Genomic DNA, 21,658 nt, shown 5'->3' on the forward strand with positions numbered 1-21,658 from the left:
TGTAGGTGCATGCAGGGTCCTGAAAGCCACTGCTACAATTCAATCTCTTTGGGCAAGAGGTTGTGTCAAGCACAAAGTGTCTGATTGTTCCTAAAGACTTTCTAGTTACGCTGTCTGAATTTTGCCAGTATGGCACATAAACACAAGATTTAAATCATAAGACTATCCACTAAATAGCATAGAAGTTTAAGAAGTTCTACTTACATAGTTTATCATCATTCTTCAAATAAGGATTAGCAGTGAATTAGCAGCAAAATAGCACAAATGAGAGGTTTTCATAGTCCAACACTGGGACTGAAATTAAAATATGATGTGGAGCCTACTTTTGTTTAACTAAACCTATGGTTTTGCTACGTGAATAGCTGAATTTAAAGGCCTTCAAATTTAAAGGTCATCAGATATCATAAATATACATGTTCCATGCAATATTATACAGTTCAATATATAATAATGTTTTTTTTGCCCGTCTTCTTTTTTTTTTTTTCCCTTACACATCACAAAATTTTGGGTAGGAACGTGATGTTTTTCACTTCCTGTATATAAAAGTATATTCTTTTCAGAGTCCCTTTTCACTAGGAATAATTAGGGAAAATGTGGAGAGGCTGGACCATAAATAGGTTAAAGAATCACATACCTTTTTGTGTTAGCTATGCAGTACACTTTCAGTGTAATCAAGCAAATTATAATGAGTCAAAAGGAACTTTCCTTTGAATTTAATAATTACAGCTGTTTCCATCCCATACATTTGATTAAAGACACAACATTTTTCATTGCTATTTTAACATTTATACAGTGCTGTAAATCTTCAAAGCACTCTGATGACATTACCTTATTCTTACGATGGTAAGATACAATTTTCAGTGTGGTTTTATATCACAGTCCCATTTTAATTGGTATTTAAAGCTGCATTAGTTATATTTATAATAGGCCATAAAAAGTAATGTTTAGCAGGAAAGCCGCTGTACCAATAATTTGTGTAGTACATTTCTTAAATTATAAAATATTTTGGTGTATGTGACATTCAAGATTTAGCCCAGTACTAAGCTTCTAATGAGGATTTCAGGCCTGTTGTCTCCTAGCACAGCACAATGCGAACAAGTATCAATAAGAGAATGCCAGTGCTGTTCCTCCGCTTGTTTTGCTTGCTGTCCTGTACTTTTTGAATTAAATGGAAATAACTGTAAATACTATCATTGAGGTATCTGTGCTCACCCACTGAAACAATGAAGAGCACAGGAGACCTGCCAGACACGCCCTGCTTCCTCTCAGGTTGCCTCCAGGACCAGAGGGTAGTGAGCCCCTATAAAAGCAGTGCCAGCTACTTTCATGGGAGTACTGTTAAGGACAGTACTTTTTCCCCGTGAACCCCATATAGTCAATTCTTGATGATGCAGTTAAGTTTAGGGAGCTCATGTTTTTCTCAGAGGCTTGCATCTCAACTTCCAAAGCATCAAACAAAATTTCAGTCATTAGCTATTTGAAATTTTAGCTGTTACCACTTTATCTTTCTTCCACTGTTATATAAGCACACACCACAAAACATTGTAAGTTTCTTTAAATATCTATTGCTAATAAATATTTTTGCTAATCACAAAATCAGATTTATAGAGTCTTGTATTGCTGAAACCTACATACAGTTCAAATTCATCATCCAGACTGCAGAGCAGCTTGGAACTGACCCACCTATTTGATGTCTCTGAACAACAAATGAAATGCAGTTATCAGAAAATTGCGTTGTGAACTATAGCATTTAATGTTAGCTTGCAATGAAAACTCCTCCTCATTGTTGGTGACAATATAATTATGAATTCACTATTATGCTTGATTTCATAGATATTTATAATTTTCAGCCATTTAAGTGAAAAGTTGTTCAGAGCTTCTGAAATGTAAGTCACTGCTTCATCACTGAGTTACATAACCTCCCTTAAAGGTTCATGGTGTACATTGGCATCTCTTGGCAATACTTGCCCATAGTTAAAAGAGAGCCACTCCTTTCCATCACCTAGTAACTTTTTAATAGTCAACATCAACTCAGAGTTCCTGAGCTAGAGTTTGATTTGTCAGTGTTTGTGTAATATAATACTTTTTAAAAACGCTGTTCAGGCTACAAACACTAAACAGTGTAGTAGTCTGAACCAAGGACAAAAACTTTTGGAAGTGAAAAAAAAAAAAATTGTGGTAGTATATTCTGAACAGAAAATGGAAATGGCTGAAAGTAAGATTATACCTGCAAGCAAATCAGGCCAATTCCTGGAAAACCTGTGGCACCTCAACTTGCTAGCAAGAGATATGCTTCTCAAAAGTGATCTGAATAATGAAGATACAGTGGGGTATGTGCTTAGACTGATCTCTTTAGCAAAAGAGCTGAGCAGATCTCTCAGCCAGCAGCTGGAGAATATTACAGAAAATATTCAAGACACCTGCATCTTGCTGAGTGCTCTCCGTGAAAAACACAAGGAATTGACTGCCACTCCAGGCAAGTATGGAGGGACCTACCTGTAAACAGAATGGACTGGGTAAATTGTATGCTAAGTTCTACCATGTGATGACATTGGGGTATCTTACTTGTCATTTATTACTATTTCAGTATTTGGTCATTTATTAGACCAAATTAATTCATATTTCAACAGTTGTATCATACTGGTTTTGATTTTATTACATGAGATTCAACATGACACTCAATTCTCGTTATGTGAGAAAAATATCTGTCTAGAAGTAAAATTACTAAACAGACTTTTTTCAAAGCTTTATGCATATTATACTTTAGTGGGTTTATATTGGCCAGATTGCAGATGCCCACCCAGCAACTTACTCCCCCTTCTCAATAGGGCAGGAGATGGAAAAATTCGTAGATCGGTATAAAAACAAGGAAATCACTTACCACTCACTGTCATCGGCAAATGGACTTGACTTGGTGAAAAAATTAATTTAATTTACTGCCAGTTGAAGTGGATTTGGGTAGTGAGAAACAAAGACGAAAAATTAAAATGAGAGCTGGCTGGAACCAGCTGTGTCCAGCATGGGGCAGCCTGTCCTTCACCTCTCCTCAGGGGAGGCCACCTCTGCAGCCCCCCACTGCAAACACCTCATCAGCTAAACCCTATATATCTAGTCCACAGTCCTCTACAAGTAACAACATAGCTAAAACATACTTAACTTTTAACATATTTTAAATTATGTCAGTAAAAACAGAATAGAAGAATTCTGCCATCTTAGTGCAGAAGTAAACACATGGAATTTAATTTCTTGCATTCATAATTATGATGTGGACATAATAAAGGTGCTATTTATTCTGAGGAACAATTCATATTTTATTCCTCAAAAAAAAACAACCAGGATCATTTTGTTAAGAATGAAACAACTCTTTCCTCATAACAGCTTAACAAACAATCATCAAAGTAGAAAACTAATATTTCTGCCTTTAATAATGGTCTAATAACATGATGCATAGACACACAAAGACAGAGACTCCAGGCAGAAATTGTTAGCTCTGCCTGTGTTTATGAGTCTTTGTTCTACAGGTTCATAAAGTTTCTGCAATAATAAAAAAATGTTATTGTAGAAAAAGGACCTGCTTCCAGGCTCCAAGATCAAGTTAACATTGCCCTGTTGGCCTCATGGCCTACGTGATTTTTTTTTTTTTCAGATTTCTAAGAATTCACTCTCATTCTCCTTCCAAAAAGCTATTTTTCCTCATCTGACACTTTCCCATAAAAGTCAGCAAAAAGGTTTAAAGACCGCTGCACTTGGAAGTGTCACTGTATTCTAAAGCCACGTTATCAAAAAAAGCACAGAAAGCAAAGTGTTAGAAAGGCAATGGTGGCAGGGGGTTAACACAAAAGGTTTATTTCAAGGTTAACCTTGTAACAGAATGCAAAAATTGTCTTAAAATGAGAGATAGTTGCGTAAGGTAAAGTTACAAGGCTGTGTCTTTGCTTGGCTTTAAGCACTGCAGTATTTGAAAAGTCACATTCACAGCATAGGAAAATGTCATGGATTTGAATGACACTGTTATCTTCAAATTTTATTTTGGGGAAGTTTAAAGACCTGTATGACATATTTCAGATTTTTTGTTTTCTTTTGCCTAGAGAATTTAAATTTGAGGGAGGAAACAGATTAATTTTGAAAGTTTTGTCTAAGCTTGAACTTTGCCTTGCAGTAAATCTGGGAGATGGTCTTTAACACATCTTATGCAAATGAAGCTATATTGTTTCCAACCCTTTAGTTTTATTTCTCAGCCCTGTTAAAATATATAGAAGTTCTTCACTATGGGAAAAGTGACCCTAGAAAAACATTTTCTAGAAACACTTAGTAGTTTCTTTGAACTACTAGTAGAAAAAAATGTGTGAAAAATATTTTTGCTACTTACTTTTTTCTTTTTTTTTTCTCTGAGTTGTAGTTAAAATCCATTAAAAAGTTCTTTGGGATCTGCAAAAGTATTGTGAAGGAATAATTTTTAGACTGAGTTCAACAAGAAAATAACTTTAATCTGAACTGTACTCTTTGTAGATTTAAATTCATCATATGCGAACAGAGATTAAAGAGAAAGGCCTACCTAGATCATATAATATCTCACATTGATGTGCAACGACATTCTTACTAAAATATATTTTTCAAGCTGAAAACCTTAACATACTGATTTACCTCCTATGACATTGTTGATCAAAGTGAATGTAAGCGAGTGGTTTCCCACAAGACTTGTATCAACCTATCCTATTGTCCTTTCCTTTTGCGTCTCTGTCCATTATGCCCATTTGTAAGTGTTTCATGCTGTACAATTTTCTTATTTGCATTGACTCTCACTGGGTTTAACATGAAAAGTAAAGTTTTCCAGGATCTCATGCAGTAAACAGAAATTTTCTGAGAGGTTTGCAATATACCTAACTAAGCAAGATGCAGTTTCAGTTATAGGGATTGACAGTATAAGAAAAGGGAAGAACTGAAAGTAATACATCTGAAATCCTTGCAGAGAATATCTGCAAGGATTTCTAAGAAAAGGTATAGCATAAGAAAAATCAGGGATTGTGAAACAAATAGCTTAAAGAAAAAGTCTTACATGAATGGCACGTATTGATCGTGTACATTTTGTGCATTCTTCTTCACCAAGTGTTTTAGTTACGTGCAAGAGCAACCTCCACCATTGCTATAAGTGGATGCTACAAACTGCTAAACTTTAGTATTGTGTACGTGCTGGTGGTTTTGTGTTGTCCTCTATTGTCCATAGCAAAAAGTCAAATCTAGTAAAGATGTTTAATATTGAGCCCGTGTATAACAGCTTGGTTAGAGACTCATGCATTAGAGTCTTGCAGGATTTTAACTTGTAGAATATACGAGGTCTGACTCAGAAAAAATACCACTAACCCTATAGCTCAAGAACAAAGAGTGGGAGGGGAGAGACAAAGAGATGGCTATAGAGCATGTTCTAACCTGTCACAGTTAGACAACCTCGACTTGATTACTTCACTCGGTATAAGTGTATACATATTCAAATATAGACATTTTCTTACCCTTGGTCAGAAAGTGTCGATGCACACCAGCCCACAACACTTTGTCTGTGAAGCAGTTTTTAGCTAATAATAACATCGCTGTGCTTGAGCACCCACCGTGTTCACCAGACTTGGCTCCCTCTTCCCAAATATCAAGCCGGTGCACAGAGGAACCAATTTTTTGTGGGCAGAAGATGTGAAAGCAAAAACGATGAATTAAGACCCTCAACAGCCTTTCAGAAAATGATCTGTGGAATTTCTTTGAACATTGGCAGAATCTTATGGAGATGTGTGTCAGCTCAGAAGGGAACTATTTTGAAGGTGATCATAGTTGATTTTCTTAATTTGTTCAATAAGAAGGAAGGTCTTGTGGGGTTTTTTTGTGTGTGTGCCTGACCACAGATATATAAATAATGTTTAGTTTTAAAGCTATTCCCAAATTGATTAGGATACTGTTTACCAATTCCATGCTTTAGATTTATTGTCACTGAGAATTTAGCTAATGTCTGATCACTAGAACAGAATTCACTATAGGAGCCACAGTGGTACTTTGATAAATACAAAGTTATACTTGGACAAGTACACAAATTTTCCATACTAAATTCTTCAGGAATTCACTCAAATTGAATAGTAATAAATGCAAAAATATTAAATGAAAGCCAGGAAATACATTGTGCTTCATGTATTGAATGGCACTATGAAATTAGGTGGAATCCATTAGGCATGTCTATAAGAATTTTCAGATTTTTTTGCTAGCTTTCATAGCAAAATTCAATTTATTACCTGTTTTTTTCCTCAGAGTACAATGGAATTATAGATTGTCTGCAGAAAGTGAAGAGTTATTTAACAAATACTGTCGCACACCTTCAAGAGTCAGAAAATAAACTTTATGATGCTAGCTGCAGACAAGACGACAGTTCTCAGATCCAGACCGCTCAAAATGCTTCTACAGAAACAGATGTGCAGTGTTCTGAAGGAGAAGCAACAGATTCTGTGCAAGCATCTTCTATTCCCAGTCAGCAATCCCAAAGAACTCCTTCCCTGAACAAGAAGGAAAGGCAGAATGTTAATGAAATCCAGCAAAGTGAAACTAAAACAGTGAGAAAAGATATTGTTGCATCATTAGCTGAAAATGTATCTGCTAGAGAACAGGACCTTAGCAGAGGACTTCCAATGAAAAAGGAAGATGGTGAACACAGATTACTCATGAACTCTGTCACACAGAAAAAAGATTGCAATGGAAAGGATAAACCTCATGGAGATAGCTCTGTTACTGAAAAGTCTCCAGAACTGGCTTTTCAAGATGCTGTTATGAGCAGAGGGGAAGGCATTCTATCTGGAACAGTGATAGACATTTATGAAAAAAAGACAGTCAAAGAATATTCAAAGGGAGTAGAAAGTGAAGAACATATACTAACAGAGCAAATGGAAGACAATAAAATTAAAACAAATCATGAGATGTGTAGGAATGATCTAATTACATCCACATCTTTAGCACAAACGTATGACATTACTGCTGTGAATTCCGCTATGAACGATACAGAAGCACAAAACTCTAGGCACTGGATGAACAAAGAGTAAGCACATATTCTTTTTAGGACCAGATATACGTAACTATTGCTTATTAGCATACATATAAACATCTGTGTGCCCAGAAACTCAATGTACTTGTATTGAGCAGCTGCTAGACACGCATATAATAGCAGTTCACAACTTAAGCATGCACAATGGAAGTCTTTCATTTGGTCTAAAGTAAACTGTAACTTTCTGTTTGATTGCCTTTTTTTTTTTTTTTTCTAAGCCAGAGAGAGATTGAATCACAGCCAGTAAAGTCAATAATTCCAATCAGTGATCAATAGATAAAGGAAATGGAAGTTAGTAGAGGAGAATAGCTTTATAATAATTTGTAAGGTGTTCTGAAACAGGCTAAACATAAACATTTTCATGATTTTCCCATCTATTCATAAACATATTTTATGAATGATCTCCTTATGCTACAATGTAAAACATTATTATGGTGAAGTATTTAATGAAAAATATAAGACCCCACCCAAAATACAAAGAATAATATATTTTTTTTTTCTCCAGATTTCTAGTGGAAGAGAGTGGAAAGAATGATCACAAAGTAGCTTGTTTTATTAAAGGCCCTGCAACTGCTCTGGAGAATCTGAAGTGTAAGATAGTCAATGACGCTAGTTCCTTGGTGGTAGATGATTCTGAGGAGTTGGTCAGCAATGTCATCAGTATCGAATGCTCTGATTATGAGAAAACAATCCCTTTCCCCATGAACATTGCAATCCCGTTTACTTCATGCTTCAGAGGAAATTATCGGGAGATTATGGTGAAGGTGACTGATGTGAACATTCAATCAAACTACTTAACTCCTATTTCTTTGGAGAGATACCAAGGAAACCATGAGGTTGGTAACCTCTTACGTGAGGACTGTAAAAACATCATTCCAGGTTCCAAATTATGTCTCTGTGGAGTTATGCAACGAAAGTTGACATTATTAAGCCACATTGCCCACTATGTGGGTTTATGTTGAACTTTTCCTCCTACTACATTAAGAATTAATTCTATTTGAAACCCAGTATTTAACAATATATTTAACAATACTGGGTTTCCTTTTTTTCACTTCTAATATTAAGGCAAGTGCTTAATCCCACAACGACTGAGTAATGGTTCATGATTTTTGTGAGTAAGTGTAATACATTGCATTATTTGATAAAAGTAAATTATCAAATAATTTGTATTCAGATCACAGAGAAGTAATACAGTTCTGTGTGTATGAGTTCAAACTCCATCTCAAAAAATGCAGGATTTCATTGGGCCAGATTCTTCACTCAGTTTACAAGCTTATTTCATTTCACCTCAGTCCTACACTGGAATACTAAAGACATCACTTGACAACTAGAGATCACAAGATTAGTGGGCATCCAGTTGGAAATAATATTTAATTTATTTTCATTTCGCACCTTGCTTTATAAATAGCTTTGCCTTTTCAAAATGCTAATCCACTGCGGAACACATCCTCCTTTCCCTCCAATGCACTATAACTCCACATTCTCTTTATGCAGGAAACTTTTGCTGAAGTGAAAATTTATCAGCTGGGTGTTTTTTCTGTGTTGTCATGTTTAAAGAAAGAAACATTTACTGTTCCAAAGACAGGACTCTCACAAAAGCTGAGCATGGATTCTAGAATCTCGTTTTATTACCATCCAGAAACATTCAGTTCTCCAGCACCCATGCAGTTAAAGGTGAGCTTGAAATGTGCAATATTTGTTCCCCAAGTCTGTTATCTGATCAGTTCTGAAGTAAGGATGCCAATAATGTTAAAGGGCAACCTGTTCCATTGTTAGATGTGAAAAGTTGTTGCATCTCCACATCCTGTATAAACAGCAAATGGTTTCCTGTCAGCTTTGTTAAAACCACATAATATCGTCAGCAGTCAACAACATCTCTAGTTGAAAAGAAGAACCACCAACCTTTGCTAGACATACTTCAGAAAATATAGTGTTTTCAGTAATGACTTAAGTATCAACTCCAAAGTTCAGCTGCTTGGACTAAGTTTCCCTTCACCTATAGAAACATTGATTCTGAGGCACAGAGAAGCTAAAATTAACAGAGAAAAAAGTACAGATTTGAAAAACCTTTGAAAATTATAAAGATCCAAGAGAGCTTAGGAGTTTCAAAACTCAGACTCAAAGCAGGAACAAAACAATGCATTGTAGTCAGTAAAGGTTCCATTGTTTCATGACTTTCAAGTACTTGGTTGTGCATTGTGTAAAGTGTTGATACATTGGTAGAGTTGTTCCTGGGCTATACAGAGAACCCTAAATCTTCTACAATAGTCTAGTGCAATTCCAAAAGATAGATCAATTTTTTAAAAAACAGGCATATAAGAGGAAGTTTATTAATTTTTAAATTGATTGTACTATTGCATTCCATATTTAGGTTCAGCCAATTGAGCCATCACTGGTTTCAACACTGAAAGCAAGACACGATATGTACCACTCAGTGGTGTCTACTAGTGCACTGATTTATGTCCAGCATCCTTCAGCCCAACCATTTAACAGCTCAGTCACTATTACTCTACCCTGTCCTCCAATCCCAGAAAAAAAAAGGCAAGGAGATGAGACAGAACGTGCGAGAGCCATTAGTGCTACTGTAAAGAGGGTTGCTACAGCATACCACACTCGGTAAGAAAAACATAAATTCAGCATTTTAGAAACACCAAAATGAATTAATTTTAAAAGTTGGTGATTAATAATTTTCTGTATTAAAAAGATGTTAGTTCCTTAATACAGTCTGCTATACTTAGAAACATTGTTAGAAACACTACAGCCAATCTCCACAATTCTCATGCTATAGACTTACCAGGAAAATTCATATAGCATTTAATGTAAAACTGTTTAGATATGATGACCACTAAATTTCTAGCATGAGTCAGGATGAAAAATGTTAGCATTTTTTTTAGCAAGAAAAGTTCAGCCATTTTCACCAAAGCCAAATACATATAAAATCACATCTCATAGGTGCTTTGAGCAGTACATTATCAGTCAATGGTTTCACTACCATGGCCTTCTAGTTTTCTGATCTCTACTTCTACACATTCCTATAGCTACCTGAGTCAAAATTTCTGACACAATGATTTGGAGTAGGTCAGTTTTGTGGTATTTCCAGTACCAGAAGCATTTCATTGTGTGACAGTACTCTCATGACATCTATCTACGGGGCTCTGTAGATCCTTAGTCAAAGAACATCCATGAAAAGTCCAAGACTTGATTGTTTATTTCTATACAAATTCCTTAGAAAATGATGCCAGTATTTCCTGTTTGTACGTAGGCTGAGACCCTCAGATTTTTGTCAAGGTGGGAAAAAACTCATAAAATCATCAAGAAAAGTGAAAGGGAAACAGAACTACAAATACATGCTTACTCTTTCTGCAGGATCCATTATTCACTATATTTTTTTCCTGTAATTCCTTGGTTTTCCAGGGCTGTGAGTGCTTCTGTGAGAAAAAATGGGGAGAATCTTAGTGATACTTTGAAATTATTAGGTCAAAGAAACAAAGAAGAGGGGTGGAAAGTGTTTGATGAGGTTATTATCCAGAATGCACGGAATGGGCTTGTATCATTTGAGTTAAATGAGCATTTAGAAAGGTAACGTATGAATAATTTAATAAAAGTTTATTTACTAAAAGATTTTCTTCCGAGTACACAGATCAATGGAAATTACTAGAGTTAAGAAATCATCCACTAGAGTTAAGAAATTATTAACTTGCCAGCACCTCTTTGTTCCACTTTGCAGTATAAGATCATATAAATTTGTTACTCGTAACTACAGAAGATACAATTTTTTTTGCTGTAGACTGTATCCAATATAGCATATAGAAAACTTGAAACAGGAAATGCATAAAATAATGTTAATTTGAAAATGTGATTTAGCTGTCTAACTATAAAACCATAAATTTTTTTTGAATTTCTTGTTAGGAAATATTATTTTACTTTCGTTTAAAATTTATGTGTATTTTAATGAATAGATACAGAGCCAATATACACTACAGAAGCAGACAAATTTCCACACTTTCATGTACTGGAGACAAGAATGAAAAGGAGGTAGCGAAAGGTCCACTGGAAACTTAGCTGTCTTTTATTTTTCGTAATAAATTGTTAGCAGTTAATAAAACAATTAAAGATAGAGCTATTTATTTTCTTGTCTCTCTTTTTTTTTTTTTTTTAAATACAGCTTTTTTGTCATTCGTCTTTCCTTCATCTTGGAAAATGCATATCTTCTCCTCTTTGCTCAAGCTCTGGAAGAAGCTGTTGGTAGCACAATGGCTAATGTGGTACTGTATCGGAAAAGAGAAAACCCATACAAAATAGTAGTTTTGCTATCTACATCCAAAGAATTGATCTGGGAACTTCAAAATCTCCATGAAGAGGGCTACTTTGGTCCCCCAGAACCTACACAGCAGTTCTCATTAAAAGAAGGAGATCAGATTCATTTTAGATTTAGAGGCAATATTTTTGCTTCAGGTAAAGTAATTCAATTCATGCATCCAGATGAACGTCATCAATCACTTCAGATGTTCAGAAATACTGTATGTAAATGTTAGTAGATTGTGGTTAGTTACAGCACATTTAGTTATTTTGGTGTTTTGTTTCGGGTAAACGATAGGTGCATGGAACTACATGGGAAAGTGTTCTAACTGAAAAATGAAATGTACTAGATGAACAAGATCCTGGGTAACCTGCTCAGAAGACCCTGCTTTGACCAGGAGGGTTGGACAAGATGATCTTCAGAGATCTCTTCCAACCTCAGCAATTCTGTGAAACCTGGTCATTCAGATGTTCCTGGTATTTTATCTTTTATTTCAAAAGGACAGGATTACATCAATGGCTTTTTAGTATAAAGAATATTTGATAGGCATTGAACAGATTACAAATACAAAGAAATGGTCTGCTATTTTATCTGTGTAAATTCACTTAAATTGAGCAAAATTAAACACTGAAATCCAGGGCAAAATGTTGATTTTTGTGAGTTGCACTGTTAACTGAGGTGAGGAGAGGAAGTTGTTATGCCATTTCCATTAGCTGAGTCAAAAATTCCATGCAGTGGCAGCTACCATTCAGAGATTCAGTGTTGTAGATGTATCCATTAAAATGGACTTCTAAATCCTATCAATGCATTTACTTCTTTGCCTCTATTCATTTTTTTGTTGAAGAGGGACAGACATTCATTTTGTGAAACCAGAAAGCCTATACTTCTAATTCCATTCATAACACCATTTTATTCTTATTTCCCTCTGTGTTATGTACTTTATGCCCTTCTGTGTTCCTTACATTTCTACTTTTACCACAGCCTGCACCACTTGTGCCAGCAGTTCAGGGGCTGAGACAGCAAACTGTGAAAACTGAAGCATGTTGAAGATGTTCAATATAAAGTAACAGTAATGTTAAAGAACCACAAAATAGCTGTGATTAGCTCTATTTGACTCACCCTAGTTAATTATTTTAGATGTCACACCTCTAAATACAGTGTAAATTTTTTTTTTCGTTTTTTTTTCTGTATGGACTGCAGAAAGTGGAAAAGATTTTGGAAAATTCCACAGGCTGATTTTCCATTTACAAAGAAAACCCAGGCTGGACCTCCAGATTAAAGAAGTGGATGAATTTGGTAACCACAGCTCACCTCATTACAAAGGAGCAGCAGTGTTTTATAAGATTACCAGAGAGATGATAACCAAAGAATGGGAAAACCCCTTGCCATATGGTGAATATCAACACCAGTCTCCACTGTGTAAATTAGCCTTAACATTACCAAAGGTGGGTTTCTCGCTTGATAATGTTAGAGATCTCTCCCTTTTCCCCTTACCATTTGTTTATTTCTCAAAAGGATTTTGGTTGGAGTCTTGCTTTACAGATAAACCCAGGAGTCAATGATGGAGTCGTTCTGATGCATCAGCAATGTACAAACGCTCTCATAATTTCTCTCAGCAGGTGGGAGGGAGCCTTATCCAAGCACAAGCATGGAAAAAAGTATTTAGCTCTGCCCAAATGGTATGGCCCTGATAAATTATTAGTTAAGTTTCCCTTATATACTTCTTGTGTCTTTGTCTTGGGAGTGCAGAACTGCAAATTATAGGAGCATTAAATGGTTCATGTAACCTGTCTTTTTCCTATCAACTGATTCTCCAATTATACCTGATAAGCCTCTGTAATACAGCCATATAGGCAATTGTCTCCATCTCTGGTGGAAGCTATTCCTACACAAATTAATCTTTAATATTCCTGCAAGGAAATTTCAGTGTAATCTTTTCAAGAAAGCTAAGTATCAGCACCCTGTATTGTACAAAATGCTGCTGCTAGACTACTGCTATCAAATTTGCATACATTTTAAGATCAAAATACGTGCACTAAGACTTAGGCTAAATCTCTGGTGGTAAGCAGTAGCATGTCTCTCTTTTTGAATTTAATTGACTTAACTTTCCCTTAAGCTACCACCTGCAAATATGTCTTTTATTTCATAAGCATCCCTCTTGGTTTCTCTCTCATTTCAGCTCTCCCAAGTATAAGTTAAGAACATTTACATGCACAAGATTTTATAGGGTGATCTCTTTTAGTGACAAACTCCATATAAAATGTAAGTTGTATTTCGAGAATCACATACTTTCAAGCACTTTACTTTTCCACACAGCTAACATTCCATGGGCAGTATCCACAGAGAGGGAAATACAAACTCTTGAGGTCCAGTGGGATGATTAAAAAAATAAGTGTAAAAAAAATCTGTGGCACACCCTAAGCATCATTTAGTTTTCATCCGTCCATCTGCCCAGCTTACATCCATTATTCCACTTTATTTAATCTTACTGCATGATAAGAATAAGATGTACAGGATTGCTCTGTGTGTGTGTATTAAACCACAAAGCTGATTACTAAGTGTCTTAGATTTGGATTGGCATATTAGTTCTTGAATGTCCTATTCATTCCTTTCAAACTAAATATGCTCATTACCCCTTTCCTCCCTCTAAATTTAAAGCTACATTTCCTCTTTCCCAGTGTAGCTGAGATCTTGAAATCTGGTCAATCTCTTTAAGTGTGTAAGAATATACAATATATGTGGGTACACAGTAGCACTCAGAGAGCCTACTCATTTAAATGGAAATAAACAGAGGAACTATATACCTGCTCATTACTGGTAAATTAGAAATTAAAAATTAAAAATTAAATTGAACCTGAGGAATGGTGATAACCTTTGAGAATATTTTCACCTCATTTTTTTTTACTAGTGGCTTTACTTTCAAGTGAATCAGTTAAACCACAGAGAACCCAAGTTTGATGCACAAAAATTTCTGCTTAGAGAGACAGAGTTATTATATCATTTGAGAGAATCAGTGTTGCAGCATCTTGCAAATAATTTTTCTTTTGCTTCTGGAGGTGCATTTCAGAGGAGTCAGAATCTTCATTAAATGAAAGTATTAGTCCAAAAAAAAATCTATCCAAATGCTTGAAAATATTTGCATATTGCTAGCTTTTTCATTATGTGATTTGTATTTTTTGCCTTACAAAGAATGAAATACCTGTCAATGGAATGAAGAATAACATCTAAATAACATTTTCACTTATGTTGTAAGTCATCTTAGTACACAAAATGTTATACTTTTCTGTACTTGGTTAACCCTTCTACTTTTTCATCTATCTTCCACCCAGCATAGTAATTTAATATTGATAATGCTTTAAATCAGCAGTTTTTTAATAGAGAAGAAGTATTGCTTAATAATTTAGGTAGTTCAGTTATCATGTTTTTGAGAATTATGAATTATAAAAGGGGATTATTTAATTTCAGTGTATTATTACTAAATTAAATAGAGCCTACATACATACAACAAATACTATTAGTATTTGTAATAATAGTATTAGTACTTAAGGCAAATGGAAATTTCGCATGTGATACTGTTAAGTGGTATGTAACATTCATTAACACAACGTTATAATGTTGTTTACTGTTTTGCACTTCATACCTTTTCTGAGCTGAGTAGGTCTTGAATTCCATACTGAACAAACTCCCAGCAAAATATATTGTCTTTTGGCTTCTCTGCTAGTTGAAAAACAGGAAACAAAAAGAACAGGAAAAAGTTATTGGCTTTCTAAAGGGAAGGTGATTACTGGTAAAGTTCCACACAGATCCTTGCTAACATATTCTTCAGAAACTTCTGAAAAGTCTGATGACAGTACAAAATGTTCTGAGAAGTTAACTTTGTTCATTTTGCTCTTTGAAAACTTTCAGAGCTTTCAGGAGCAAATAGAAAGATAAGCAGAATGTTCCAAATTATTACAGAACAAAAATTAAAACAAGATTATGTTATGTATCTATGAGGCATCCACATCATGACAGTACTCTGCAGTTCTGGTCACGGAACTCAGAAAGATGATTTGGAAGAGGAAAGGAAGAAGGTGATCAGGTAGAGAGACGATACATTAATGACAACACTTCAGGCACTTTTGACAGAAGTTGTAATGTTGTATACACTTACTAGTACTATGGAGGAACTGAAAAAGGAACTATTATATCCCATTTCACAGGATGTCAGAACAATGACATTGGTACATGGCAGGTGTAACCAGTAATATAAAAGAACATACTTTTTACATACAAAAATAATCAAAAAGTGAACTCATTTTCATAACATATTTGCAGCAGTTATAAATGTTTCTAAGCTAGAAAATGAATTTCCTGGAAAAGAGACAGAACCATATATTAAACATAGTGATCCAGATGTTCTTAGATGCCAAAGCAAGGAAAAGGAAATTCTAATTACTTACCATATCTTACTATGTGTACTAAAATTATTAACAGTGATGACAGCACTGACCCTAAAAATTAACACAAGAACTTTTATCCTGCTTTTACTACCCATGATATGGTCAACATACTTGAATCAGATATATCTTCACATTTAGGTGGGCTTCCTAATGAATAAAATAAGTAGAAGAAAATAGTTAAAATTGGATGAAAAAACAGTTATAGAGAAACTTAATGCAGTAATTATACAAAAAACTACATCAGCCATCTGTCAAACGTAGCTGATACTTACCACTTCTTTAAGAACAAGTCTTATGTTAATGTTCATATAATGCGACACAAGACTGGCAATGTCCATAATTAGTCTTTGGCCAATGTTACTAATATATATCACCAAAACACCTACAACTATCTGACCACATTTGTGCACATAGACATACACTGAAGCAATTGGATTCTTCAGTTCTGCTAGTTTCTATCCCATGTGTACCACTATAGTACAGCGATTAAGCTGCCATATGTCTCAGAAACTTACCAAAACATAATGCTCAGTGTTCATATTTGACCAGCTGATAGTGTCAGGTTATAGTATTGATCATGTAAACAGTTGCTTACAGAATTCTAGTTGTCACAGTAAAGCTCTTGTGTCTTGTGAATTAGCTGACTCTAAGTTGTATCATTGTTGATGGATTTCTCACTCCTTCCAGTATGCTTAGGGAACTTTTCATACTTTGGGAATAAAATCCCCCAAATAACAGTAGGTATAAGGTAAGAACAGCAAAGACTATCAACATTTCTACTACTTTGCTGTGTTAAAAAATAGCTTAAGTTTAGTTTAACCATGTTAGCAGCTTAGTGTCAATATATGGTATCTCTAACACTCAGTGTTGACAATAAAAGTAGAAATTTTATAAGCAAAATGAAAAGAAGTTTTGGCTTTTTTTTTTTTTTTTTCAAAATGAAAAAGTTAGAACCATCCACAATGCCTGATTTTGATTGGGACAAAGACAGATGGAATCTTTTTAAGTCAGTCACTCTGTCTATTTTTGCACTTATTTCTGTAAAAATTCCATCTAAATTTCTCTTGCATTGCAGAGAGAAGATTATAAGCCATTTTTATATGTATGTGCCAACGTTATCTACTGTCTTACAATTCTGTCTTACAATTTCTGACAGTGGTGAAAACACTGGTTGTTTATTTCTTATGCAACCATTCACATCAGTTTTTAGTTTAAACGTGCTACTTGTACGGAAGTAAGCTAATCTTCAATAACGATTCCTATTTATGGAGATGTCATTTCCTCAGCATTAGAAAAGTGTGTATGTGCATATCAGTAATATTTCTACTAATTTCAAAGCAGTTGTATTTATGTGAAACTTGGCTAAAGAGTTTAAAAGGTTAATTTCTTCTTCTCTGTTTGTCCTGTTCGATATGCTCCTAGAGTCTGGTCATGTCTGAGAGGTCCATTTGACAGAGTACTTCAGTATTACTGACTGAAATCAGAATGCTTTGCAAAAGGAGATTGTTGTAATACAGACAAGCATTATCAAATTACTGTTCTACTGAAGTTTTATGTCTAATGACTGTCACAGCAAAACAGCATGTGATCCTCTGCTTCAGAGTGGCAGTTGCTCAGCTAATTGAAGAGCCTTCCAGACTAGAAAACTACTTTGACTGCTAAGCGTGTTTTACTTATGCTGTCAACTAGGATGGCAGGGCCACATGCCAGTGTGGCTGAACCGTGGGTGAATTTACCGCTTCACCACAGACATTTAATCTTTAAAGGCAGATTTAATGTTTTAGATCTAATGTATTGTATATTATTGCACTATTTCTAGATAATACTCATTTTCAATTCTTATCATATTTACTTCTATTTTAACATTAAGTAGCATAAAGGGTTCAGATTAAAGTCAGTGCCTGGGTAATTGAGTTCATCTACAATAACTTTGAAATCCTCATAGAGACCTTTGAGGTGCTAAATTCTCATTAATGAATGAAAATAAATTTAAATATAAATGTGTAAGTAAATGAAGCCAAAGAAAGCTGAGTCTTGGAAGAAAAGCAATGCCCCCTTCTGGAAGAGCTTTATATTCTTTCCATTTTGAGGGCTTTTTTTTCAGCCGTGTTTTGCTATCTTCACACTAGGACACGTCCAGTAACAGAACTGCTGTAGAAGCAGATTCAGATCTCAAAATCAGTACAACACAGGATGGTTTTGCGCTGCCAAGTAGTGCACACCGCATCCTGTGCACACTGAAAGACCCTACCAAGATGGCTAAGTACAAGCCTCGTGAAATGTTGTTTAATTCACAGCTGAATAGGTGATGGTTATGATTATACTGACCTTTTGGATGTGTAGCTTAGTACATATGAAACACTTCAAATACTGAACAATATATAAAGTATTTAATATAAGCTTAGCAAAGCTGTGGCTCGGTATACCCAGCAGTAAAGGAGAGTAATTTGTCCGGTTAGGGTTTCATGCTCATAATTCACAGGTGAAAAAAAGGAGCTCAGTGAGTAAACTTGGACCAAGTCTCACAGGGAAAGCTGTGCACAAACAGGTGGGTAATACAACTGAATGTGTATGACAGGAGTAGCAGGGGCACCAAGAGAGGATAATTACAGCTTTCAACTAAAAAAGCGCTGAACTTCACTTGATGATAGAAATTTATGTCTTCTTGTGCTCAGTGCTTATTTAAGTAATTTCTTCTACATAGAGTGGAGCCTGCAAGACTTTCCTCTTTCTCACTAACAGGGAAAAAGGACAAAGTATTTTTTTCTTTTTCTCCAGTGTTCAGAGGAATAAAGTGGAGGAACTACCCTTTCTAATGGAACTTGTCTTTCGTATTCTGTTGATTTTAAGTAATTTATAACTAAAAGTTGAACTATGTAAAATGAATAACTATAGCTATAAGCATATATGATTTCTAAACCTAACAATAGCTATGGCATACCTAGAATCTGTTTTCCCTTGAAATATTGTGGTATGCCAATGGTTATGATTAGAACATAGAGAAAGCAAGGCAATGTGACTGCAGTATTCAAAATTAGAATCCATTTTATGTACAAAGGAAGGTTCCGTACAGATTTACTATACACCAGTCAAGACATAATGCTACGATAAAACATTTGTAAAATTGCATGAATTATAAACTTTTTAATAAGATTTTATAGATATTCATTTGGCATAAACAGACTTAGTTTAATTATTTTAATACTTGTATACTGATTTATGCATGCTTCTTGTGTTAATTAGTTTTCAATAATGACAAAAATCCTCTAGGTAGGTAGAAGCAGTCTTAAATGCTGACTTACTGCAATCCATTCCCATATCCTATGCCTCATCCTATGTACTCATTTAGTTGTTTCTCTTTCCTCAATACATTTTCTTTGATAGCATGAAAAGTTGATCAACCGTCCTCAAAGCACAAAACTAATTTCTACTGATTCATCAGGTAAGAACACATACACAATTATTAATATTAATATTTGATACTTACTTTTTTAAATGCCTAGATTTGTTTCAGTTGTAACTGCCATTTTAAAATGTCATTCAATAACCAAAGTAATTGTTAAAAGATATTCAAGGAAAAAAACCCAATTTTGATCTGTTTACCATGAAATGCAAAAGCTCCTGTAAGATAATTTTGTGGTGAGGTGCTTGAATTCATATAATTCATATATTCATATTCATTTTCTGTATAAGGAGATTCCATTTGCACTGGGAAGCTCCAGTATATCTGATGTATCAGTTATAGGACATGCCCAAACCCTTTATTTTATTGCTAGCTTTCCCCAAGAGCTCCAACAGTTATAGGTCATTACTGAATCTGCTCTTGACTAAATTCACTTTGTGTCACTATGCAGTTCCCCAAAACTGCATTAGAACTAAGTGGTGATAATGTTTCCCTTAAAGTGAAAACCAAGCCATATTTAGTTGTGGAGTTCACCCACTGAGCATCTAGGCTTAGGAAGCTTTTCAAAAGAAAGAAAGATTTACATAGCAGAAGAATAATACTCTTATTTTACTGGGTTTTGTCCTTCAGAGGCCCTATGGGACAACTTGCTATATTGGCTTGCAGAAGAGCTTGCAGAAGATAATACATCTTTACTTGCTTTATGCTTACCTGTTCGGCGGAGCGTAATTCAGCTTGTTAGACTGAAGTGCCCTGATAATTTAACACACCAGATCTATGAGCTGCTTTGCTGCTGGAGAAAGACGCTTCCAAGGTCAGCTGATAAACAGCAGCTCCTGTCTCGCTATTTGCGGAAGAGTGGCAGAAGTGATCTTTCAGAAGAACTTCGTTTTAAGTGGCAAAATAAAGTATTCACTTGACAGAATCACTGGCAACGATTTCTCTCCTTTCTTCTTGAAAGGTGTGACTATTCCCATGATATCTTTGAATGAATAAGTGACAAAAGTACCAGTCAGGGATCAGACTCTTGTTTATTTGTTACTTTGCAACCTCGTTACTAAAGCCAAGTATAATAGGTGTCCTTGCTTGCTAAAAGTGAACATTTCTTTTGTAGAAAAATGAGATATTGAATATGTAAATATGAAGAATTATAGACTGGCCTGCATAGGTTTCTCAGGATTTTAGTTGTCTGCACATACCGTACTCAATTTAAATTGAAACATATTCACATACTTTAAATCATAGGAATTACTCACTGTAATTTATCAAAATCTTATGAATCATTCCATGATTAGTTAACATCTAGATTCTTCAGATCAAAGCATAATCAACCATTGTAATTCACCAACAGAGGAAATTTCTTCTTACTTTCAGGTTTGTTAGTAATTAATCTTGACTATTGTATTTTCAGTGAATGTATTTTATCCTTGTGAGTGTCATAGCAGATTTCAGTGTTACCACATGTGCATATCTTATCTCTTTCCGTAATTTACCAGACTGGTTGCCTCACTTTTAGCTATCATTGTAATGTCTTTTTTTGGATTACCATCAAATTTGCAAAATAGAGTATTTCTTCATAAAAGTTTCAAGATGTATTGCTTTAAAAGTTATCCAATACTCTGAATTCTCGTATTGAAGGTACAGATTGTAAAGCAAGTATATTTGTTCCATTCTTTAGCCATGCCTTTTAATGTCTTAAAACTCATTTGTTTTCAGAATGCTAAGTAAGACTAACCTAATTTTCAAAAATCAGAGCAACAGCAGGATTGGACTTTTAAAACTGTATTTCTGTTGAAATAATATTCTGATTTAGAGTCTTCTGTTTCATGCTGCTATCTTGCAATCCACCTCATACAACACACCAGAAATTTCTGTGAATGCCAAACTTTGATGATTCTGTTAAAGCCTCACAGTAGCTGGGAAGTGTAAGTGAACCACACAATTCTAGGAGGAAGCTGACTGCTTGTTGTTTACACATATAATATCAATTTGTAACTATACAGGTTGTCACATCTGTGCAATTTCCCTACTGTTCCAGCAATATGCAATAGTTGCAAGCCTTTCTTCAAGTCCATGTATGCACACTTATTTCTTAGTTGCTATTATTCATCTCGTTTCAATGAACCAATTGTTCTCCTCTTTCAGCCCCCCCTTAAATATTATAATATAAACTTTAAGTATTAATCTAAATCTAGAAGTAATTAACCTAAAATTTATTAGGCTTTAGACTATTTACAACTGCTGTATGTGTTGCTGACAAATCTTTATTGTGATACATATATTTGCATAATTTCCAAATCACCACTATAAAAGAGAAAATTTCACTGCAAAAGAAAAGATAAATAGGAATAATATTAATTAGTTTGATTCATCTAGCCAGTGATGTCTCATCCTGAAGGATTTTCTGGTTTTAATTGTGAATCAGAATATGTGAATAATTTAAC

The 21,658-nt window shown here is 34.8% G+C and overlaps 1 protein-coding gene across 1 annotated transcript; it reads left to right on the forward strand.

The window, feature by feature from the left end:
* The first annotated feature begins 2,205 nt into the window (after nt 1–2,205).
* Nucleotides 2,206–20,134, forward strand: DTHD1 (death domain containing 1). Its single transcript, XM_054065027.1, is given in 11 exon segments — nt 2,206–2,476; nt 6,230–6,268; nt 6,271–7,063; nt 7,575–7,905; nt 8,564–8,743; nt 9,441–9,685; nt 10,484–10,648; nt 11,235–11,524; nt 12,570–12,814; nt 19,196–19,253; nt 19,845–20,134. Coding segments are annotated over 11 exon segments (2,907 nt in total).
* Nucleotides 20,135–21,658: the final 1,524 nt, after the last annotated feature.

The sequence above is a fragment of the Cuculus canorus genome, chromosome 4, assembly GCF_017976375.1.
Source record: "Cuculus canorus isolate bCucCan1 chromosome 4, bCucCan1.pri, whole genome shotgun sequence".
NCBI classification, from domain to species: domain Eukaryota; kingdom Metazoa; phylum Chordata; class Aves; order Cuculiformes; family Cuculidae; genus Cuculus; species Cuculus canorus.